Genomic DNA, 26,222 nt, shown 5'->3' with positions numbered 1-26,222 from the left:
TATCTGTAACAGAAGCCAAGGAAAACATTACAAACAAGTAAGAAGGAATTTTTGTAATATTGTGTAATTCAAATTATACTGTTTTATAAAGGACCTACTTAATGAAATTCAACCAGTTAACATAACCTTAATGACATGAAGACAAAAAATAAAATAATTATTGTTCTGTGTATGATCTCGAAATAATAAGAACGTAGGAATGGGCAATGGCAATAATGAAATTAAATAAAATTCATTTAAAATTATTCCATTATGCAAATACGTAGTGTCTTCTCGCGGTGCTCATGAAATCGATTAATTTTTTATTATACGATGCTTATAATCCGGCTTTGCTTATCTTTTGATCTTAATATTATTGGCATTGTTTTACCAGGCCCGTTCTGCCCACACTTTGTTTTTTGAATGCTCAAGGGCAATTACAATCAAATTTTTTGCTATAAGTTTAGTGGTTGCATCGAACGTAACATCCCAACTAATATTATAAATGCGAAAGTAACTCTGTCTGTCTGTCTGTCTGTCTGTCTGTCTGTCTGTCTGTCTGTTACGCTTTCCCGCTTAAACCTCGCAACCGATTTTGATGAAATTTGGCATAGAGATAGTTTGAGTCCCGGGAAAGAACATAGGATAGTTTTTATCCCGGTTTTTGAAACAGGGACGCGCGCGATAAAGTTTTTCTGTGACAGACAAAATTCCACGCGGGCGAAGCCGCGGGCGGAAAGCTAGTCCTCTATAAACCTTGTTTTATGCGAAAATTGCGAAATTAACACTCATTGTTTTATGTGGCCATCAATATAAATGTAAGGCGTTTAAATTAGCTTCACAATTCAATAAATCTTAAGAAGCAAAACATTACATCATAAATGTCTTCTTAGCAAAATTGCAAAGTAATGACTAACCTCACTAATATTTGATGTCTTTTATTTTTACATGCATGTGCAGGCCATTGATTCCATCATTATCTAAAATTGACCCTTGCTCCTGAGTTGATTCGAAAATAATTTGCCAAAAGCTGTGTTTATAAATAAAAAAAAAAGATAAACGACCATCAACAAAAATGGCGATGTGTATTTTTAACGAACGCCTTTTTCAATTAATTCCTTTTCGGATTCGCATCTTAATTATAGCTATAACTGAACAAAAAAGGGTGAATGCCGCGGTATTAATGCATATGCAACAAAATAGAAGAGTGTGTTTGATTAATGGATCTTGACGTACCCACACATGGGAGGAAGGGTTGTCCAAAACCAGAAAATATTTTTTTATGTTCATGATGGGAACACTTAATATTTTCAGTTATACATCAATAATTGGTTAGTCCAAAAAGTGGTAGAGCTTGTTCCATGGAAAACAATGTAACATAGCATGAATATTTTCATAGCTCATCCATCATACGAGGGCGGCACTGAAAATTTCGGGAATCAAGGAAGTGAAACAACATTACTATTTAAAAATGTATTTATTGCTTTTTAAAGTATTCTCCGCGAAATTTGACACATTTTTCCATACACGAAACCAATCATTGAAGCAACCATTGCATTCGGAAGTTTGGGTCTCCAAAATGGCCGTTTTGTAGGCTTCCACAGCTTCTTCAGGTGATGAAAATCTCGGACCACGCAATTTATTCTTTATTTAAGGGAAAGTATAGAAATCATTGGGGCTTAGGTCGGGGCTGTACGGCGGATGGACTAATAATTCTATGTTTTCTTGCTCTAAAAACTCTTTTGTTCAGTGCGCGGTGTGAGAACTCGCATTGTCGTGATGGAGGATGATGCGGCGGTTGCAGTTCTCTTTACGGAGTTCAGAAACGACCTGTGGCAAACAAATGCTAGCATACTAATCTGCATTAACCGTTCTTTGTCCCCCAAGAGGAATAGTCGCAACATGGCCGGTTTTGGAGACAAACGTGGCCACCATTTTTTTTGCAACACTCCGTGAACGAACAATTTTTGTTGGCTTTAATTCATTTTCGAACACCCAAACTCGTGACTGGTTTTTTGTTTCGGGTTCGTACGCGTATATCCATGATTCGTCACCTGATACGATGTTGTATACAGCATTTGAGGATCCTGCATGTAATCTCCCGAGAGTTCTGACGCACCAAGTAACGCGAGCCGCTTTTTGCTCTTCACAGAGCGAATGCGGTATCCATCGGGAAAACAACTTTTTTACACCTAATTGTTCATGCAAGATTATTTGTATTTGACTCATGCCAATGTCTAAAGTTGCCTGAATTTCGCGGTATATCACATGTCGATCTTCTTCAATCAGCTTACGCACAGCATCAACGTTTTCTTAGGTGACTGCAGTTTTTGGACGACCTTGACGGGGATCATCACTGAGCTTGACACGTCCACGTTGAAATTCAGGAAACCAGCGATAAATTGTGGTTTTGGATGGGGCTTCATTACCAAATGCAGAAATCATCCGGTCAACACACTGTTTTTGTGTTAAACCACTTCAAAAGTCATAATAAATCATCGCTCTTGAATTTTCTCGAGTCAATTCCATTTTCTCAACGACTAAACAAGTTTGACAAGACCTTGTGATACGACCGAGAATCTTTTTTTTAAATAAATAAATGGTATACGATTTTTAAAACCCTGGAGTTTGCAATTAAATAGATTTTAATATGACTGGAACAGTGGAAATATTCCATTCCCGATACTTTTAGTGCAGCCCTCGTACTGATATTATGTACTAATAAGTACATATTTTCAAACGGCGGGATTTAAACCTACGCCTGACAGTGACGTTGTATGCGAACCAACGGGATCAGTGGCCGTCTCTACATAAATATTGACACATCTGACTTTTAATTGACCCATAAATCAAAATATTATGTAGTTGTAGTATTTTTATCAGCGTCTTATGCACCATTTAATCAATAATACATACCTATTTATCACGATTGCATCAGGCCATAAAACTGGAAAATACACTATGAAAAATGCAGTTTATGAACGTAATATTCTAATTTCCTTATTGACCGATTTTTTTATTGAAACGAGGAAAAGGATTAATGTAAGATCATTTTATGGTTTATTTGGAGTTCTTCAGGGAATATACTTAAATATTTATTTCGTAAGTAGCAACCCTGTGACATGTCATTCAGCTGCTCAAGTCCATTCATGTTAGTTGACGCGGTATTCATGGGATGTTTGCTGTTAGATGTGTGATCTTTGGAGCGTCCGTCACAGCGAATACAAAGTCTTCAGATGTGCATCGATGTATGTAACGAACGTTAAGTATATTATTTTTAGCTTTCGGAGAAGGACAGAGTTGTATTTATTACGTGCAAAAAGTATCGCCTAATCTGTGCAAAAAAGCAGGCAACATTTGAATAAAAAAGGAATGCCCATTTTAACTTAATTAAGCTGTAAAACAAGACGAACGCCTAGTTTATCAGGCACCATAATAGCCAATAATAATAGCTGTAGACTGTAATTAAGCGAAATAATTGTTAGATAATATCAGTTTTTTTGCATACATTAATTAACGTACACGTGACATAATATGATCAGTTACAAATGGGTGTGATTTAAATAAATTATCCTTATGCCATCATTGCTGGACGCGGGCTTATGTTCTTTTAATCGAGTGTTTCGGTTAATTTATTTAATATTCGGCTCGGAGCTTACACTGTGGTCACGCACTTAATTAATCAGTCGGTTATTTTATACTTATAAACATGCGAATAATAATATTCATAAGTACCAATATTCGATTTGAGCACCACATTACGAGTAGAATGTTACTCTTATTAAATTGAATGAACATCTTTCATTTCCATAAATAAATGGCGCGGTATCATCCTTTACTGTTATAACATTATACTCTTGTCGCTTTTGATTAAATGCTTATAATTAAAAGAGATTTATTTTAAGGAGAAAAAAAGATTTGTTTCATTCCTACCGCCCACAGGCGTAGTTAGGTCATAATTCTTTTTTGTGAAGCCGAATATATTTTAGATAATGTTACATTGATCGATCACCAACATCTTCGAATACGCGCCACCGTTAATTAATACTTTTGTGTCATAACACAAAAACTATTAGCTCCGGTCAATCGGCAGGTGACGCCCACTTTTTGCTAATTATTTGCATATTATGCAGATATATTTTGACTATTGTATAACATGCGCGCTAATTTTTATCACGATATCACCTGTCAGTAAACTGGAAATACGAAACTTGGTGTAGGTTTTGATTGATGTCGATTATAGCATATCAAAATGGCGAAACTATAAATATAAATTATAGCGATCAATAAATATTTCTAGACACTACTTTTTCGCAAGTGAAATCGTCAATTTTCTACAAATTCTGCCATCGCAGTCGTGAATATGTTATAATATTTTATAGGCTATAAATAAAGTTTGACGGCTAATCAACGGAAATCGATCAATCGATTTATGATTGAAAAATAGTATGCTATCTATGAATGACCGGCAAGTTTCACTTTCTTCGACCGGAAGACGCTACGGTGTTTTACCATCACGAGTTCACGACTCATAAATTTTATGTGATTAATGATGTGGTATCGAAATATGTTAATGTTCCTAGTACCTAAAGTATCTTTTTAAGGGCACTGAACAAGTTTGAAAAATGTAGGTACTGTCATTACTTCGATGCCATTCTTCACATTCTAACTAAAGTATCGTGAAAAGTGATCATATGAAATTGAAAATTTTAATACCGGAACCCTGTGCACGCGGGTTAATTCTTAATTGGCCGTTTTTATTGTAATATATTTAAAATTGATGAGATTTAATGATAATATCGATATGATTCTTGTCTTAATGCACAGCGTCTAAAGCTCAAATGTTATCAAACCTCCATTTGTTAAGGCCGTATAATGGAAGTTTTTATTACATTATTATTTTACAATATGAGCAATTATAATTTGCTTAACCTACAGGTTGCCCATTAGTATCATCTGCGTACTATTACGTTTGACCTTGTTCCTTTATAATCTCTGGCTGTGATTTATCTTTTAGTCCGTTTATTTATAACTGACAATAAAATTAACGAGTTCTTCTTGCGATCACAAAAAGTTTAGTCTTCTGGCTACAAATGCATAGTCTGGGTGGTCTATGCACTTTTTAGGGTTCCGTAGCCAAAATGGCAAAAACGGAACCCTTATAGTTTCGTCATGTCCGTCTGTCCGTCTGTCCGTCTGTCCGTCTGTCCGTCTGTCCGTCTGTCCGTCTGTCACAGCCGATTTACTCGGAAACTATAAGTACTACAGTGATGAAATTTGATGGGAATATGTGTTGTATGAACCGCTACAAAATTATGACACTAAATAGTAAAAAAAAGAATTGGGGGTGGGGCCCCCCATACATGTAACTGAGGGATGAAAATTTTTTTTCGATGTACATACCCGTGTGGGGTATCAATGGAAAGGTCTTTTAAAATGATATAAAGTTTTCTAAAAAACATTTTTCTTAAAGTGAACGGTTTTTTAGATATCAGCTCTCAAAGTCGTAAAAAGTATGTCCCCCCCCCTCTATTTTTATAACTACGGGGTATAAAATTCTAAAAAAAATAGAGGTGATGCATGCTAATTAACTCTTTCAACGATTTTTGGTTTGATCAAAGTATCTCTTATAGTTTTTGAGATAGGTTGATTTAACTGTTGCTGCTACGGAACCCTTTGTGCGCGAGCCCGACTCGCACTTGGCCGGTTTTATTGTTAGGATTTGAATTTCCGGAATGTTCTTTTTCCTCAAATAAAATCATACAAAGTAACATATTCCTTTTATGTGTGGATGAAATACCCAAAATTAGTAAAATAGAGGTTATTTTTCCCAAATTAGAAAAATATTACCTACGCTATGTAAATAAATACGAACCATTGCAGTGTATTAATTACTCATTATATCTAAAAACTTTCTTCGGATGGAGCCCGTTCAATCGCAGACCTTTGGTTTTACAAGTTAAGGGCGATTGTTTTACGTTACGCTTTATGAGTCTATTGCCAAGGCGGTGGTTTCGCTGGAGCTAGGCAAAGTAACCTCACAGCCAAGAAATTTAGGGTCTACCTAGTGGCCAATAAATTACAACGCACAGAGCTAGTACGACCACAAAGGTGGTTTTCCCTGGTTAGAGCCTATACCTTTGCAAGTCGTCGTCATAAGGCGTGTATACTCGTAATGCACCGCAAGTATACAGCCTCGTCGCAAGCGGCCACGCTATGTCGATACGCGCGTTTACAGCATATTAGTTGGTAAATAGTTACATTAGTTGTCTCTATAAAATATATTTTTGTTACTTACAAGTCCATCGCACGCCGAGAGCGCGATGCTAGAGGAAGGCTGCCCCCGGATGGCACCTGTATAGTGGCAGGCCGTGGCCTTAGGTTTCGGCCGCTCGCGCGTGCGCCCGCTGATCCTGTGCCGCTCTATGATCATCGCTGGTCCAACGAATGACACCGACGGCCTGTGAAAAAAAGTATTTCATGAATAAGTTGACAAAACAGTTTTGAGGCTGTTCCTTACAGGGTATGTTCGGCTATGATGTTCCGTTTCGGGCAGTACACCAGTAAGTGAGGAGAACTGACCGATCTTAGATTGTTTTTACATTACAAGCAAATGTTCTTTAGCCAGCCAGAGGACAGTTTCACCTTAAAACTTGTAATCCTATCTTATTAAGATCTTTTATAGCTTTACTTCTATATTTAAGTACATGTTAGTTTCCTATAAGATCCATTCTTGGATGTAACATTATGTAAATTTTCCCACTGAAGGAGCGCCTTCACAGCATCAATTGAAAATACAAGAGGGCACAGACAAAAGAAAACACATATCATTTATTTATATCTATGGACAGTAAAATTTACGATATACAACGAAACTAAAGCTATAAAAATATACATTCGAACAGACAGTCTATTGGCTATTTTTGCAAACACTTAGGCTGAGTCAAGGGTCAGCGTTCAGCCTTCTGCCGTTTTACGAGGAAAGAACAGTTTTATAGTTGCGTTTGTAAATATTTATAAGGTTGATAATGTAGTATGGATTTTACATTTTTCTGAACTTAATATTTCCTTGATAATAATTATAATGAATGATTAATAGGAATTGTAGCAACCAAGAATCCAAACGTTGTTATGCAACACATAATGGCGTAAGCAAATCTTTTCCTTATCAAAGATATGATTTTTAATATAAGTTGTTCAAGATTCCCCATTCACAGGATAACTTTATTTTACAGGCAACCAAAATGAATGTTATCTAGAAGGTAAGTTAGGTTTTTATACGTTAATTTCACGTTTAATTGCACACACTTTTTATTAGGGTTATTTTATTAATTTTAATCCTCGGGTTTCCCCGTAAATTACGACTTGATGTGTCGGTAAGAAGCACGAAACCCTTGTTTAATAAAATAAGATTTATTATTTACTTAAAATATTAAAAGTTTCAAAGTTTTCGTAAAATACACGAAAGTTATGAAAAGTCTTATTTTGAACTGAAATGTATTTATTGAATTATTTCTTACCTCAACGTTGAGGTATAGATAAAAAAGGATATATGATTTCAATAAGTCTCAATTTTCTCATTTCAATGCATAATGCTGAACATTGAAAAATGTGTATGGATAGCAATAAATCCAAGTCGGTTTAAGCGCATATCGGCCAAGGCATCTGTCCATAGCGTCGACCATAAAAAGTAGATTTCGCGCAGGCAGTCTGGCACACGGTCAAGATTTATCGAGCAGTACCACCGACGGCCTTAGATACCAAGAAATTGTGGAATGCTACAATTTATTAAGTAGAATCCTAAAAGGAAAATGACAGGCACTAGGCAGCCTTATTATGCTTTATTAGGAATTTGTAGGACCTTTTGTATGCTGTTGTATTCATATTCGTACAGTTAATTATATTTACTAAAGTTGATACTTATTACTAGTATATTTTTTTACATAATAATAATACATACCTACCTATGTGCCTGAGTAAATTGGTTTCTTAAAAAAATCTTAAACTGGGAAATAATTTTTCTTAGGTTTTTTAACGCAGAAAGAAAATTTCGTAGTTAGCACCTAATTAATTGGCGTTACGTCGGCAATCTAGCTCCAGACTGGCTACCGACAGACGAGCCGGTCAGTGTTTGACTCTAGCACTGAAAACTTGTTAATAAAATATAAAGCAGACTCAAACTGCATTCTCCTACTAGAAGCTAGACACATAAACAATCTAGATTTTTAGCGATGAATTACGATGTAACTAGGGGCTTATATTTATTTTACATTTGGCTATATCCGCTCGTAGTCATTAAATATTTAAACTGTAGGCTGTGTGGGTAGTTTCAATCAATCTAGGAGCATTTGTTGCATTTATGTAAAACGAGCTAGAAGATAGAATTGTGTATATTTTGAGAGTTGTAAAGTTTTACAAGTTTATTCAACTCCCGCCAAGAGAAAGCGCGGCTAGCGATGGGTTTGTGATTTCAGAGTAACCTGCATGAATACTTGACATAGAAGCCTGTTTGGACAATGAGCCTTGGGCGGGGTGAACATCGGCTGTCGATCGGCGGCAAACACAACGGCGGCTAAGCACACAGATAAGGCTCATTATGGCAATTAGCGGAGGTAAACATGGCCGCCCCAGTTGGGTCGTGTTGACACAAATGTTGATACGCGCGGACGGATCACTGTCACCTATCTACCTATAAATTATTAACTACAACTTGTAAAAATATCAATTTTCTTAGGGTCTATATATGGGATCAGTAAATTCAGTAAAATAAATTAATAAACATCTACACATAATTAGGGTCACTGTCCTGATTTTACTAAAGTGTTGATATTTCTCATAAAATTTTAATTCAGCCGTGAAGGTATTAGAAGCCTTGCGCTAATATTATGATTAGATAACATAAATAAATCGATTTCGTGTACAATAAATCAGTTCAAATATTGAATCGATCCCACTTAGCTGTGTAAACTTGCCTTTGAAAGGAAGCCCGACGAGACGAGTTCCAGTTCATGAATAATATCAAATCCGATGATAATGGCACGTAATTGCAGTCTACACGTACGATGCTACAAATTTCTGACCGGCCCAATTAAGTTGTTTATTTTGAGAAAACTTTTTGTTACGATATCTCAGCCGTTCAATCATTCGAATGAACTACATTGCCATTTTACGGTCGTCTGTATCGTGTTAGAAATCATAACCATTCATCATGGGCGGAGTATAAAGCTGATTATGTAACAATTTATGTAAAAGCGCGGTCGGACATTAAATGTAACGATTTAGAGCCTATACCTGTTAGTACCAATTAGGGTGGGTGTAACTTTTATAGTTGGTAATATCCTTATATGTATGGCTAGGCGACACCGGCGCTGCTGCAAGACCTCTACCTCTACAAGATAACTGGACAATTACGACCTAACAGCCGCGATTAGCATGCTAATATCTATAAAGATAAAGCCATAAGCGAATTAACCCTTAGAACCCCGTAGTTTAAGATTGTGGTCATTATTTGACCTTGACCTTTTTCGTACGTGGAACGATTTGAGAACAATTTACATGAAAATTCTTGTTGGAAACGTAGATAGATACTTATAGTAATAAAATAACTATAAAAAATTTATATTTTATGGTTTTTAATATAAAAGGTACGTCAGGATCAAAGAAAGAACAAAAATATTAATGATTTGCGGTGTGACCACATCGTAACATTCAGTTCCAGCATCCTTTAAACTTATTTACAGCTTTTCTAAGAACCAAAAGGTATTTCAGACGCATATTTTACCTGTTGATTAAAAAATAAAGGACTAACTCAAAAAAATTAAAGGATTGCCTTACACAAAAAGCTATTGACTCGAGCAGACAGGATATCGCACACCTCGCGCAGTAACATGTTGAAGCAAACCACAAAATAAAGAAACTAAATCTTGGTCCTTTTTCGAACTTTGCTTCAATGTTGGGTTCAGCAAGGGTTGGGTAGAGATTTAAGAACGGTCGTTGTCTTTGGCAAGTCTTGTACCGTATCTTAAAGGAATTGTCGACGAGACCATTACAATGAGAAAAATGTAAATTTCGATATAACTTAAAGACACTTCGCTGAAATTTCACACGTGCTAGTTGTTATAGATCACGCTCTACCTGTTACGCGTACCTCATGCATTGATGCATGAAAGTAGTGCGGTTAGTGTCTTGCGGGCCCTTTATTTCGTTGTGACGTTTTACGAGGTTATTGCACCCAAGGCGTGGTCTCGCTCACCCTTAGCAAAACTTGTTCAAGACAAAACTTTTAGAATAGGCTTTAGTTTATTTAAATGTGAATAGATAAATTAGTCTTATCGCAACATAATAAGGTCTAAAAGGCTGATTGTATTGTCTAGCAGGCATACTGGCCTACATTGCCTGGGAGCACAAAAAAGAAACGTGAGAAAATTTTAAGAAAAATATTGTACGCAGGAAGGCGCGGTGGTTGCAAATTTGCAATTTTACGCTTCTGAAACAATTGCCGAACATAATTCTTCGTACAAAAATTCGAAAATTACCTACCTTCGAAAGCGCGATGCAGGTACGAGTATGAGATTGTGTAAAAGAGTGTGGCGCCTGTTGCTTGCGACTCGAGTATATTGCGAGTAGTCGATTTATTTTCTTAGTCTGAGTTAGTAACACATTTTACTTTCATGAATGATTTAGTATTCGTAGTGATCTCATTTTAAGTAAAATACCTAAACTGTCTGAGAGTTCAATTTCTCTACATTTTTAATCATATCTTATAAGATTATCAAATTCTATCGACGCAGACAACATGTGTTATTACATTTTTCTAGTAAGAAAACCTGGTAGACATTCTTGATTGCTAACAAGATAGTCTCTAGTTTCTGATTATTGTCTGTATTGACGTCAGAGGAACGACAGTAAAACTTCACTCAAAAAAACTCCTTATGAGTTTTATTTTTCGTAGAACATACTACCATAGCACATCACTAGTGTGTAATGTAAATTATTTTGAACCTAACGACTTGGCACGCTCGGCCTGTCTGATCCGGCCGCGTGCCGATGCGAAAATTTATCGTCAGCGGCGCCACCTCGCGCCCATTACTGCATTTCGGTGCAATTAGTTTACTGCCTTTAATCGGAATAATATTATTTGGAAATATCGAGTAACTGTCATTTGGTAATCGTGTTCACAATCGCCGGTTCGCTCGAGCATTTGGCTTGTGTATTTGCAATGTAAAATGCCTTCCTAAATATCTGAATGGCAAGCATACCCTAATTTCATTCTTCGTGTTGAAACTGAATGCTTTCAATGGTTAAAAATAATTGGAAACTTTAAGGTAGTAGGTATTTCATATTTGAAATTAGTTCGTAAAAGTTTTAAAAATAAAATTTATTTATTTTCAAAAAGTTGCTGCTCAAGCTGAAGCAATTTGTGTAAAAATGTAATTTAAAATTAGGCAGATACACTGCATTAACATGCTAAAAGCTGCAAGCATAAAGAAGTCTCATTTTTAGATTGTTCCCCAAATGTCTTATGACTCTACCTTTTCTTAAAAATACGATTACTATATCACTTGCCAAATTGTTTAAGGCTGTGAAGCCAAATAACGTTTACGCGGTTGGAAACCCACATAAAGTGCGATAAAACGTCGAGTAATTTGTCGAGATAAAAGTAATGAGATGTTATCAAGTATACTGAGAGTTTGGGCGATAGTAGGGCAACGTTTCCGACTTGATTTTGGTAGGATCTTTACGTGCAAGATCAAAAGAATTTAACTTTCATTGACACATTATGTAAAATACTGTTCAAATTCCTTTGATCGGTGATTGCATAAACAATTGTAGCCTTGGCCTTACACTTTGGTTTATATTTATCAACTCGACTGTCGCGTATTTTTATTATAAACGAGAACAATATGTTGTTCTGAAAGATAGCCAAGTTATTAACACAAACATAATGAAATTGTGAAGCTATATTGATATTTGTTTTATTAATAAAGTTTCGCTAACGCCTGTTAGATAAAGACCCTTCACATAGGAATTTTCCTGGTTACTTATTTTCGATCCATGGCAGCTACTTTACGCTGCTGTTGCTGGGTCAAAACTTTCAACATTATGTATGTAAAACCAAGAATACATTGTAAGCTTTATACCTTTTATTTATTATGGCTACTCCATATTCGAGATGGGTGCGTAGCGGCACAGGGAGGGTCACGTTGCGCAATCCTTGCAATATTCATCGTTCATTGTATTACAGTAATTGGTGCATAAATATGTATGAATCTCGAAAATCATGCAGCGACTTTCAAACTGTCAGCTTTTTGTCCCATTCCATTAAAAATGCATGAGAATCGTCGTTACTGCTACGGTGAAATTCGATGAGGTCAGGCCGTGTGTAACTTTGGTGACATATTTCTGTGGTGGCCATGTTTTTTTGTTAGCCACATAAGGAAGTAGAATAATGAACCTTCGGTTTATTTAATCATGGTTATTACTATTTATTAACATCTTATTATTTATGTATCTTTCAATTTTCGTTTATGTAGTGGACCTTTTTCCTTAATAAATCATGAGTGAACGAGTACACAGGGCAAAATTTTAATAAATTAACAACACCATTTATCTAAAAATAACTTCAGATTAGCTGGTCATTTGTTTAATTACGGTTACAGACATAGAAAGATCAAAAGAAAAGTAACGCGATGATCTTTCTTATCACCTGCACGGGTCAGGTCATAAGATGCGTTCGAAGTGCACGCGCAGGTTCCCGGTAAGCTAGTGCGTGTTTCACACGCGAGATAGGATCGCTTCCGCGAAGCGATTGCACGCGAAACTCGGCACTTCCGTGGCGTGCGCACATAGATGCAGAATACTCTAGATGCACCAGCACATAAAATTTCGACTGAAAAGTATCTCAAAAGTAGTGAACAAGTACATGAGAAAAATGGTATTTGTTTATTTACCAAATTAAATAATCGTTCAGTATCCTAAAATAAGCTTTGAACACAGGTACGATATTAAAATAATCATTAAGTAGTTGTGACTTTTCCTAAAAATTTTTTTTAGCTTTCTGTAAAGCTAGTATAATTTATGCCTTTTCGCACAATGAGAAATATTGGCTCTAATTTTTATTAATTACAGGAAAAACTTCACCCGATTCTTTTTAGAACTAGCAGTTAAATGTTTGTTTGAAATTTTCACAGAGCTTTTCGGCGTATTGAATCATCGTTGGTTCGCTCGCGACTGTGAGTAAAAGTGTAGGTACTTACGCACTCTTTTTCCGGGTCATGTTTTGAGCTTTAAGTGTGTTACATCTAGGGTGTATAACATCGTTGCGTGCGCACCTTTGATCCTCGGCGGCGCATGCGCTCCAGACACAAACAAACGAATTAGTCTCTCCTTTGCCCAAATTAGTCGGTAAACGCATGTCGTAAATAAGATAGAAACTGAGATAGCTACTTATTTATGGCTAATGTTTAAGATAAATTATAATATTCATCTAACTCAATAATTAAAACATCATAATGTAGATGAATGGATTTTCATTCTAAACACGGAAATCTTCATGAGAACTCTCAATTTGCATAAGCTTGCGTATTAGGATAACTTAGGCTAAGGAAAATTCTGATTTTGAGCGAGGTGTAAAACATATTTAATTACAATTCCATGAATGAACTCTGCTGCCAACTAAAATTAAATTTTACAACTTTTTGCAGACTAACTAAAAAATACGGGAAGCGCTAACTTTATCGTTTCGGTACGAAGTTATGAAGAAATAAAAAGCTCATTAGGATACTCGAAATCGTTAGGCTGTGTTCATACCATTACGATTGCCGTAAACAGCCGAGTAAATTCCCTCAATATCGTTAAGTTTAGCAATTTAAATTTTACGTTGAGTTACATGCCTAGTCTTATTACCAGAACCAGCTAAATGAATTTAGTGTTTGAATTATGCACAAAGCTGTTGCCGTCGTGATTATGTGATACGTAATAAGTTATGGCGTAATTAATTGGAGTTAATCAGTACATTTTATCTGGTACCTAAAAGCCTTTGCGCTGTGCAATTTTCTTGACTCACCAGGGCTGGCCACTGGCTAGTACAGTCATGCACACAAACTAGCTGAAATATGTTTTCGCACAGGCGCTATTAATTCTAAAGTGACAATAGTAATAGTAAAATATCAATATTAAGTAACAAACAGTTGTATTAGCAGATGCGTGAAAAAAATTCTGATGTCTAAGCAAGTGTAAGGCAAGTTTCAGATTCACACATTAGGTACTTCAATTTTGCAACGCAATATCATTAACATGCATAAAATCTAATAAACCCAGGCGTAGGTAATATATCCAGTTTGGTAATACTTCACTTTATAATCATGATATATTTTGCAATTATAATTGGATGTCTTCATAAATTGATATTAGTATGATAGTTTTATGAATTGGTAGGTTTTACGATTGCACAAAATTAAATGTTTATTTAAAAGTCCTTATTGCACGTGAGTGCCTACTTTACGTGATTAATCTACGCACTATTTGGGACAAGAATGTTGTTAAGACTGTAGATTAGAAATTCATTTTACTTGTATCTACGATAAAATGTGGCAAAAGCTCCTTTTGACGAAAGAGCTTATAGCCTCTTGTAAAGTTTGGTGGTTTACTTTCAGTATTGTTTGCATTTGTGCAATATTTCAAGTAATAATACTGAAAAGTATGTAGTCTGGTTAGGAAGGAGTAAATTTTCCACCGTAGTCCAAATTTAAAAAGCTCTAAATTAATGGCTGCTCGCGAATTTAGTCGTTAACCTTGCCGAACCTCACTCGCATTCACGAAGGAAAATATATCTTTTCATGTTGGAAAAAATCAACATTAGTCAGTCTGAGTGATAAGTTGTTCTGAAAAAGTTCAGTAATAGCTACAGGAATATTTATTATATCCACTCCAGGCGGCTTGTTCGGCCGCCCGCCAACAGCGTGTCTAACTCAGTCTTGTATCCAACACAAATAATGAACGACGTAATTATGTTACGCTATTATCAATTTAGAAACTTTGATGTCAACATTGCCGGCTGTTGTTGCTCCGTGTTCATAAACCCGAAATGTTTTGGAAAATCGTGTCGTCCATAATCTGAAGATATGTCGTGTAATATCGTTAAATTAAATTGAGACAAATATAAATATTCATGCGGCTATTACGAATTCAAATGTGGCTACGTTTCTGGCTATTTGGATTATTAAGACGAGTTTAGTATAGATTAATTTACCTACGTTTGATCAATTCCGTGAATCGGCGTAAAGAGTGGCATAAACGAGATTAAATCTTCGCGACTGCGTCCGAGAGGGAGTGACAGGACTTACGAAGATTTATGTTCGTATTCGTCGAAACAGTCGGTCCTCAGACAGCGCTCAAGGCCGCTGCAGCGCTTATCATGTCCCCGCAACTTAATAACAGCTTTCGCGATAAAGCCATCAATCATCATAAGTCATTTAGTCTCTCCAATCAACCTCATAAGGAGGTGTCGAAATCAATAATAAACTCAGGCCAAGGTTTCGATAGGCTTTTGATGACTTATAAAGTTATAATGTATTGGGACTAATTAGATTTTAATTTGATTCAGACATATCGTTCATCCGGTAGAATAAATTCACAATTAGCTTCTTTTGAGAAAAACTGTAATTGTGATATTCTGCCGGAAGAGCAATATAATAAATTAACATGTCTAGATAATTAAGTAAAAAATAGGTCATCATTTCCCAGCGAGTTTTTTTAATCTAATAATAAATGCCTGGGAGCGATTCGTTTCGTATCATTACGTTGATTTGTTACAATCTGACAAATGTGAATGAAGGCAATTTATCTAATTGCTCTAACATACACGCTAACCGCGGTAAGTAATGAGCGTAACTGAATAAATAAATCTAATGTGTAAGCACATTATATGGTTGTCGCTGCTCACGGTCAATTGTCAAGAGGCCAGAGCGCACTTCTTAATCAATTACTGCATTTCTCATGCACGCAATAGAGCCCACGGTGTAATTGTATACAGCTATAATTACCAATGATTGATTATTTCAAATTAAGCTTTTTGTCCGGCAGCGTCATTCGACGTGGGTGTCGAACTGCAAAAAATCAAGTTGATGATAGTAACAAAAACGTGCATTATATTACTCCACCCGCTGGATAAGGAGTATTAAAGTTAAGCGTTCACATGAGATAATGATAACAGGACATTAGCGACAGTCGGCTCGACTGCAGACCGCAGATAAACGTGGCTCACGACACACTCTCAAGTCAAATATTTGAGAAGGTCGATCTGCGAGAGGCGATAGCGAAAAAAAGTTGTGGCAGTCGTTTACCGAGAGCAGCGCTGAACAGACGTCTGTTGTTCTCTCCTATCAAATATTATAGGTATTGTCAGTACTCTCGCTTTTTTTAGGCCAAAATTTCACATAGTTGATGCTATCAGCAAGATACACGGTCATTTGATAAGAAACGATTGTAATTGTAACAATACGTTGTAATTACTACAAGTTTCGAGATCAATGCTCCAAAGATTTTTACGATGTCTATAAACATAGAGATGTATTTGATAACCTTAATGCCACTAAAAACATTTTGTAAGCGATAAGCGACAAATAGTAGTACATCTGATTAAGCACTTATTATAACAGGTTGTGATTATATTATTGAAAAAATAATTTACCTGTCGTATTACAGTAGTTGTTAGGTAAAGGTCAATGTCCTTAATTTATTAGAGTAGGTAGTACATTGTTTTTGCTGTTCTATTATGACGTGACTGTCTTGTGTTTGTGCCAAAAATAATATAACAATTTGGCTCTATTACTTTGTTCTCCTCTTTGTGTTTCAGTTTTACAGTAGGTATTACAAACAATTAATGAATTGCTTTAGTTTCATTATAATTTAAATGATTTTATCTTTCATTGATAAAGCTACATGAGATAGGTGCTAGTGCAACAGTATCAAGACTCTAATGTTAAATCTTTGACAAACACAGTAACATGTAGAGTCAGTCATTATCAGTGTCATGATGATTTCATGATGTTCGGTTTTGATATTGTATACTTGATCGTGATAGTATTGGATCAGTTCTTGGTGATTTCTACATTCGCACATGCAGCAAAAGTCTTTACTTTTGCTGACCGCCTGCTCTACAATTCTTGTGCATACGCGACCCGAGTAGGAATCTCTAGAAATTTTCTGACATATGTAGTGCAAAGTTATACAAGGTGCTATTTTTGATTTCCTGGAACTCTAGGACTCTACTCTACTCTCTCTAAATAATGAACTACATATCTACATAATTTACTAATGAAAATTATGTACAAAAAGACTAGATAACTGGGTGACAATTTCGGAAAAACAATATTCATAGAATATACCCGAATTTGCAGTCGCAGCTCATGTGGTCTCATGTGTAACATTTAGGCATATAGTGGAGTCGTCACTCACTGCTGATCGAGAGAGAGAGTTAGGTCATAAGGTAACCCGCGCTCATGCGTCTCGTAGCAAGCGCCGTGTGTCCAAGCAGATGATTTTAAAGCTACCAGTGTACGAATCTGGCCTCATGCATCACCTAGTTATATGGCGCAAGTACACTATGCGAATTTGATCGAGACATTAGTGTAAGCATGCACTTCGGTTAGTTTCGCCGTGTGTCGTCCATACTTCGGTATTCGGGCTCGCGCTTCGTACTTCAATTTTCCGCATATTGTACTTGCACCAATCGATAAAGAGGAGGCTTAACTCACCGCAGGTCGAGCCTGAGGTCCCGGCCGTCGACCGTGAGGTTGTAGTGCAGGTCATGAGGCAGGCCGCGCTCGTGCGTGTCGCGGCGCGCGCGCGCGTGCCCGTGCGGATGCTCGTGGTCCAGGGAGTGCGACACGAATTCGCCCTCATACGTCACCTTCACCGGCGTCGTCACTTGTAGACTTGATGGGTTCAAATGCTGATGAGAATATAAACCTGGGGACAATAGAGAAAAAGTTTCAATGCACTTACGCATACAAACCAGCTTTGATTGTTATCAGTCTAATTAATTGATTTTGATAGTCAACTGCCATTTTAATTTCAACATATTTTATCAGTCATGACTGCGCACAAATTGGATTGAGATCGATCGGAAATGAAAATATGCTTAGTTAAGTTATTGATTACTTAAGTGGCTAATACATTTTTCTCACCGCCTATTCAGCTTTTATTAGTATGCATTCTACGAATAGTGAAACTGTCTGGTGTCTGACTGATCAGCATTGACATGTTAATAACAAAATTATGCTGAAACTAGTCAATAAAGTCGGTCCATACGCGTGTTCTTTAAAATTGCTTTGTCACAAAATTTAGAACATCACACCATCTTTGTAATATGATTCCTTTACGTAATACTCAGATATTTTTAGCATAGTGAGACACTTTTTCGTACACAAAGTATAAACTTTACTACGAATTGCTCTCGGGAAAACCTTAAGTAAACCAGATTAGATTGTGTAGTGGAACAATTAATTATTATGTATGAATAACACCGACTTCCTCGAAATACATCTTCAATAGTATCTAAGATAAATATCGTTTGATTTATCTTTATGAACTTGTATTTCATTTAATCAGTATTGTTAATAACATGTTTACAAGGGCCAATATCAATTTAAAGCCCTAACAAAAGAACCTCGATCATTTCATATTGTGGCTGTCACGAGTATTTATTAGAGGTTCACGAACAAAAATAAAATAATGACGATTCATAATGCAATAAGCATTACAATGAGATTGTGGGGCCTGGTCAGTCTCATTTAATTGTCACAGTACGAAAATAATCAGTAACCTGAGTTTTGAAATCAGTAGTAATTTAGTTTTAACATTTGCAATTTGTGAAACAAAATTGCAGCAAAATTCGTTTATAAAGTAATGTAGAGCTCTAGAACTAGATGCAATTCCAACCATTTTAATAGAATATTCCATTAAAGCCTTTACACATTTTCTAATGTTGTTTGTATCTTAATCAGGATATAAAGTGATAAATAAAATCGAAACCAGTTCAATGTATTACTTGTATTACTGCTTATCGAGAGCTAAATAATTTATTTAGAAGGATTTTTCATGCAATGAAGTCTTATCTCTTTAGGAGCTTTAAGTAGCTCACTATTTTTATAGTAGTCATCATATTTTCAAAAGTAATGACACAACTTCTGCAATTGTTTTTTTGCAATTCTCTCATCGTCAAAATCTTAACTCAAACGCTCAATCCAGATTTTTTATCAGGGAGGTAGAAAGGTTATGTATTTTAAAGCGTTTTTTGTATTCAATGATGTTACTGCAACAATGCGTCGATTGTGGCTGTAATTTTGAGGGTCAATGTCACGCCCTGCGCCCTACAGTTGGCGCCAGACGCGGCGCCGGCGCACACCGCCGTGTCATTATCGCTCTAATTATATATTGTACTGATAGCAGCGATTACACAGCACACATCACTGTTTGTAATGAAACATTAGATTTATTTTCGGGTACTATCTTCCATAAGGCGTTGGTTACAACGCGATCGTGGAAATAAAATTAAGGTACCGTCACGTAGCACCGATTTTGGTAGAGTCACAACTTTGGTTCTACCGTACCTCATCTATACAATCATTTCTATGTCTATCTACGATAAGATCAACGAGTATCTATGAGTATCTTGTCTTTCAGTAAAGTTTGCTTTTGAATTTGACATAGTTCATACATAGTAGGAACGTTGAAGAAATAAGTACTGCTACGAAATCCTCAGAGCGTAAAGTTAAAGTACGAGTATATTGAGATGAGATTATCGAGTAGTTTCCTAGTAATCTAAATAAAATGTAAAGCAGAACATTGCTATAGTCTAGTCAGATACACGGGCATCAACTTACGACACGTTTGACAAAGCGCTGGCGCCATGGAGCCGTCGCGGTAACCATGCGCCGCGGAGGTTTCCTAGTAATTAGTTTTGTTTTCATTGATAATCATAGGTTATCATCACACACGGTTCACAAGAAACTGTGAGCGCGGTCAGCAGGCGCTAGTCACACGACACCGCTGACTAGTAAGGCCACACAGGGTCCACTCGCTACTTATGTTTTTCTTCAACCATATTTGTCACATACATAAATCGATTTAATTAAAGTAAAAACTGCAATAAACCAGCCACAACTCGTTTATTAACCGTTCGGTTCTTAGAATCGCTACTTATAGGGCGAAATCATCTTTCCACCGGAGTTATTGGCTCACGCTGGCCTCATGATAAATGAACCAGAATCTGTTTTTATGTCCGATATCCGCCGATATCACTTTATCTACGTGTCTGCGTCAGTTATAATAGTTAGGTAAACATAAGTGGCACCACGTAGATAACTAGGGAAAATTACGCTAACATGAAATGAGCAGGATAAACGGAAATGATTAACAGTTACTTTGGAGGCACAGCGGAAATGATAACAAAATCCCTTAAATGACAAGTTACGAGTAAGAAGATCATTTATTACGACAGAAAACAAGAGCAGTGAGTTTGGTACTTCCGATGAGCAATTAAAATCATTTACATTTATGGAGCTAGCTCGGTGTAGGTTTTTGTGACACAGCGTGGGCCGCCTAGACGAATGCTGGCTGTTGCTTCTAGAGGCATGGCAGCCATTACCGGAGATTACCAGGGCTCCCGCCCCCTGCCGCGAGAGTCGACTGAACCCCGCGTGGGTGGACCATACATCCAACTGAACGTATTAAATGTTAATCAACGCAGTACATGCAACCCAATCCGTTTCTAATGAATAATTAAACAAACTCCATTTCTGTCCGTAATGTTATACCGGCTCTATATTTCTTTAGGCCACTTATTCAAATTTCAGACGCGATATTGTCTGTGAAACAGAAGTTATACAACATTTACGTGAACTGTTTTATTCTAAGACAAAAGTTATTTGACTTGGCCAATTGGATTTCTAAACTAGTGAGAACGTTTTTTAGTCAGTCTATTTTGGGATTCATACTCTCATATCGGATTGACAGGCGTTTTTTGTGCGAGCATTAGTTACGATTGTTACGCTACGAATGTCACGGACCGACAAGTGGTAGTAATGAGGGTCAAAACACTTCGCACGTTTCTAATATTTGTATGACAAGTTTTATAGTTCTGTTTTGCAACTACTTTACAATCTCATTGACGGCCTTAAGACATTAAATGTGTAGTACATGAGTAGTCGTACTTATTTACCGTACTAAATAGTAAATAGATTACCTAAGGTAAATAATAATAACTAATACTTATGACACTCACTGGTGGCTTTATTCTCGTGTCATTCACATAAAAGCAACCAAGTTTATCGATTTACTGAAAGGGAGATATGAATAGTGTATAAGTAATAGAAGTCAGTATATTCTCATTAGCTTTCTTTCCTGACGCTACAGCTTCAGACCAAATCGAGAATCGTCAATCTCACGATTATGTACTAATGATATGTCGTGCCCATCGGTTAAGAGTTTCACACCCATATTAGTTCCACTGCCACATCCTTGTCCTTTTATTCATTTGTTCGTCTATTAACATATTTATGTTTCCCCGGCATTCCGGCACGCGGTTAGGCCGCATTTTTTCTGCCTGCCTGATGACCCGACCTATGATTGCTGTCGTGCCATAGAGCCATCTAAGCTGTATGAATAGCGATTTCGTTGCCGTACATAGTAAGAAACCTTTTCGAACTGGTTTATGGTCCGCACTTGTTACCAGATAATTTATCGATAATGAGGAAGGATGCGCTGGTTAAACCCGCATTTGTAATGATTAGTTCGATTTTAATCCTATTAAACACTACAAAGGTTTAGAGTCAAAATTAGACCAGAATAACATTTGAATAGTTTTTCATTGTATTCGATCGTCCTTATCGGAGAACCCCTGTGGCTATAATAACTAATCTAATAGAATTAATTATTTATCACGTTCCAATGCCGGATAGGAACCAGTCTGCTGGTATTCTTCAAGCCAAGACGGTACGCTTCTACATTCAGTCTGCAATAATCATCTTCATTATTGCGATGGCTCGGGTCTTTGGTCAAGGTGACTCATAATAACCACACTTTAGGTAGTCTCTTACATTTTCATTCATGTTATTCAAAGTTATGTTACCTTAGGCAATTTTTACGAGTAGTCTTTTATAAAATGCAATTAATTTTATATGGCGAAGAGTTTACGACGATTACTTAATGTAATAAATAGCGTTTAATGTTTTATGGACAATCTTTTACGTTCATTAACATAAGTTTGATTAAGAGTCTATACCTAATAATTGTTTCGAAAACAATCACTTGAGATCACTTAGTTAATTTGCTCGTATCTTGGAGTAGTAGCGAAGTGACTCTACCTATTTGTTTTCATCGCAGCGAGTAAACTGAGATATTATGCGTGATGTGTTACATGTTAGTGATGCGTGAAGTTTGCTTTGTGACTAAAGGACTTCCTGACCGTAAACCCTTGCAAACATCTCAGACTAATTTACAGCAAGTTGTGGCTGTAGTAAAGTACAGACGACAGCGCATCACTAAACAGTGGAAGCAGATGCCGTTATGCAGTTGTAATAGGTATTATTTTTCAACAAAATTAAGTGATAATAAAAAGACTGCATAAAACTGGCTACACGCAAATACGACATGCGCACGCGACGCAAGCTAGACGCTCCGCAATATCACCTGGCAGGTGACAGCTACGTCACGTACACACGTCACCCGCGGCAACAGTTTCGCGCCTTTTCGCACTACAGATAAGATTCACTTTACAAATATTGAAACTAGATAAGAGAATTAGAATCGTTACACTTTACACTGAGATAAATTTTGGCGTTATTATGTATTCACCAGATAGGCTAGTTCAATAATGAGAGATGAGGTTAGGTTAGAGTAAAATTACAGGTCTTTGAACATTTGTCAAGTTTTAAAATATTAATTCAAAGAATATCATTTGCAGAATTATGAAGACTGAAATTGAAGATACTAAAATACAAAATTAGTTGGCATGCTCTACAAAGATCTAATCAAAGCAAGCAGGGACTATTGACTACTTGAGTGATGAGATAAACGCACAGAAATAATATGCCATGAATTCAGCCCCGCAGTCCTGGATCAATTTTAGAAGCAAAGTTCGACGACCGTGTCGACTCAAATGCATAATAGGTTTGTTTTGTAAATCCTGCCAGCGATTGCCGTTTTACGGTTATTGGTTTCATTGCTCCATTTTGTGAGCGGTTTCGTTGACAATTGCACCCAATGACTTATTATGATGGCCCCAAACGGGTTGCCATTTCTAAAGCTCCGATAAAGTTTGATCTACTGAGAGGTAGTAGAAATACTGCTACTATTACCTATTTATTGATTTATTCAGATACGTGTTTTGGTGCTGCTACTTGTAAAGCCGATCTTACTTTTAGTGACCCCAAAAAAATGTTTGGTTAGCATGGTTATTTAACTCGTCACAGTTCTGCGTAACCAATTTTACAATTCAATTCAATTCACTTTTTATCGACTACGAGACTAAATCTTTTTACGAATGTAGTAGAGTCCGACTGCCGTTTCACTCACGAATTTCTATTTAAATATTTTTCTTTTTAATACTTTACAATACAAACAGTTTATTGAAATGAAATTAAACTTTCTAAGGTTTGACAAAAATTGGAATAAGTTTACTTAAGCGTTTTATTTTAGAAAATCATCTAGCAAAAATTGTACAATCAATACTATGTTGCGCAATGTTTATTTGTAAGCTTTTTAAAATAAAATAATGCAATCTGTTGACTATTTAAATTATCATAAAATGTAATAATATTACAATACCATGAACTACAAGACCTACGTGCGTAAACTTGCAACGGTAACCCAACTCTGTTCATGTAATTTTATAGTTCAGGGTGTTATATTTCAACTCTTTAGAACAGCCAGTAAATCAAAATAAAAATATAATTTTAAAAATCTCAATCGACAGATCGCTTCCTTGGGTGGTCAGTACTCGTTGGTAGTGAATGATAATTACCATAATTGCATGTTTATGTGTTCAGTAGCATTACATAATATTTAAGTTATAATGTAGGTACACGTTTGAAGACAGCAAAATAAAAATTAAGGGTGAAAGGACAGGACGTAAATTATATGAGTTACGAAATTATTATTGGTGGCTCGACCCGAAAGTTCGAGCTTGCACATTGCCTAAGAACTTTGCCGACGGTTGAAGCTTCACTAACGGTAATAAAATAAAGTATAATTAAGAAGTTGATGAGACTTATCGTTCCCGGCAATCCCACCCTGTCACAAAATGCGAATCCAATTATCAACTTTTCAAACCGTGACATCTACTATAACCGACACCAGATTAGGTAAAGTTACAATATCTAAAATCATTTTATTTATCTCGGACTCACGATATGGTACCCTTTTCATCTGTCATCTTTGATTAAATACGATATTTTAATGTTAAGATCTTTTGACACCATCAAGGTACGAGTATCATGCAACTTTTTTCGTTGCTAAAAATTACGACAGGATTAAGCATGTCGAATCTTAGCTAAATTAAATCAAAAAGTTACTTACCATTGTGTAATAAATTTCTTATACTATCCTGGACATCATTTTCTACATCGTTCGATAGAATCTCTACTCTCGGTAGGTTATTTTCTATCGTGACATGCTTCGCGCTGCACCACGCCACCAAAATTTGGAATAATAAAAGTTTGAATATTGAATGTCGGACATCCATATTTCTGAGCACCCAACAGTCACTAACAACCATTTTTGTCCTCACAGGGTCGTTTATACCCTTTTAACAGTCACTATGAATTAAACATAACACTTTCACTTCGATATCAAATTGAGGAAATAATTTGCTTCTGTTTATATTTTATGCTTGTAGTTCGATGAATATATAATTTTTCTTCCACTCTGGTAAAATTTCATTATAGTGGATCTGAAACAAAAACAAAGTTCACTTTAGACAAGTACACACTACAAAAACATCGAGGAAACACAAATTAGATCTACAAGTGTGAAAAACTGACAACTGTCACATCAAGTAACGATAACTTTGTGATTGGTAAATAAACCAACATGATTAGTACGGTGGGCGCTTATTAAAAATTCTGATTCCAATCAAAAGCTTCGAAGACAAGGTCGCGTTCACGCAACTTTGATACAAATGAATAACCCTGTCTCATTTAGTCAGTATTTTAAGAATGATAGAACGACAAGCGAAGTTGGTAAACGCGGAGGTATACAATAATGTTTAAAAATATGAATAATTATAACGATCAAAATTGATTTTTTCCCTAATTAATAAAGAAATAAATAAAAGTTTAATATTTTAGTACAATACCTCTATTTCTCCATCATCAGTCTAGGTTTTACGTTTGAAGAACTATTCTGGTGGTCCGGTTGACTGACACGACAAAAGTAATAATAGGTCGTAAAGGAAGTTGTATTTATTCTAATGGTTATTTTGGTTTTAAATTATTTATGACGAATAAACTAACGTCAATAGGAAATTAATTGTAGTTACTAATTTCACCACATACTCGTAAAGGGTAAACCTAACCACGAGACAAATTTGGTATTGAAATTTAAACTATTCAGGAAACGACCGTTGAGTCAGGCAGCGTTAGCTGAATGAGGAGCTATGGTTACATAATTTATCTCATGTACTATCTCCAAAGTGTACCTTAATAATCGTGCGCTACGTAAAACTTTACGACATGACACCACGGCCAGGGAGATTATGAGTTAACGCTTTTCAAAATCCCCACGCGTTTATTAAATTTTAATTAATACACTAATTTATTATAATAATTTCAATTTACCAAATTAACATAGTGATAACTTTGACATTGGCTGTATTTACCTTAAAAACAGATGTGATACCGAATGCGGTGACGTCACAATCATGGTGGATATTGTGTGTATATATGATATGTATGTATATATGTATATATGTATATATATATATATGAAATGTGCTGCCGGGTTTTCCTTCTTTATATGGCGATGTTTTCTACAGGCTTTAACAAGAATGATTGACAGTTGCTGACTTGCTCGTATACAGGGTGTTGATTTGACATGTTTTCTAGCACAAGACGGTTGAAAAGTATAATTTCCTTGGAAATTAACACGCTACCTTATCGACATTGAATGAAGCGTGTAGTTTTTAGTTCACGACATAACATTAGCCTGTTTTGATAAGCACTTTAATTAAATACGGCATACAT

The 26,222-nt window shown here is 36.1% G+C and overlaps 1 protein-coding gene across 1 annotated transcript in view; it reads right to left on the bottom strand.

Annotated features, from left to right (window-relative positions):
• AdamTS-B (ADAM metallopeptidase with thrombospondin type 1 motif B) overlaps positions 1–26,222 on the bottom strand; it is an 82,304-nt gene that overhangs the window by 37,813 nt on the left and 18,269 nt on the right. Inside the window, exons 2-4 of the mRNA XM_028311643.1 lie at positions 24,559–24,931; positions 17,736–17,949; positions 6,278–6,440 (exon numbers count right to left, since the gene is read on the bottom strand). Coding sequence (XP_028167444.1) covers positions 6,278–6,440; positions 17,736–17,949; positions 24,559–24,757 — 576 coding nt within the window. The 5' untranslated portion in view covers positions 24,758–24,931. The remainder of the gene's footprint in view (positions 1–6,277; positions 6,441–17,735; positions 17,950–24,558; positions 24,932–26,222) is intronic.

Source organism: Ostrinia furnacalis, unplaced genomic scaffold (assembly GCF_004193835.3).
Source record: "Ostrinia furnacalis isolate ACB-3 unplaced genomic scaffold, ASM419383v2 OfSCF3526, whole genome shotgun sequence".
Taxonomy (NCBI): domain Eukaryota; kingdom Metazoa; phylum Arthropoda; class Insecta; order Lepidoptera; family Crambidae; genus Ostrinia; species Ostrinia furnacalis.
The sequence above is the reverse complement of the archived record's forward strand: the minus strand, read 5'-3'. Positions and strand labels throughout refer to the sequence as shown.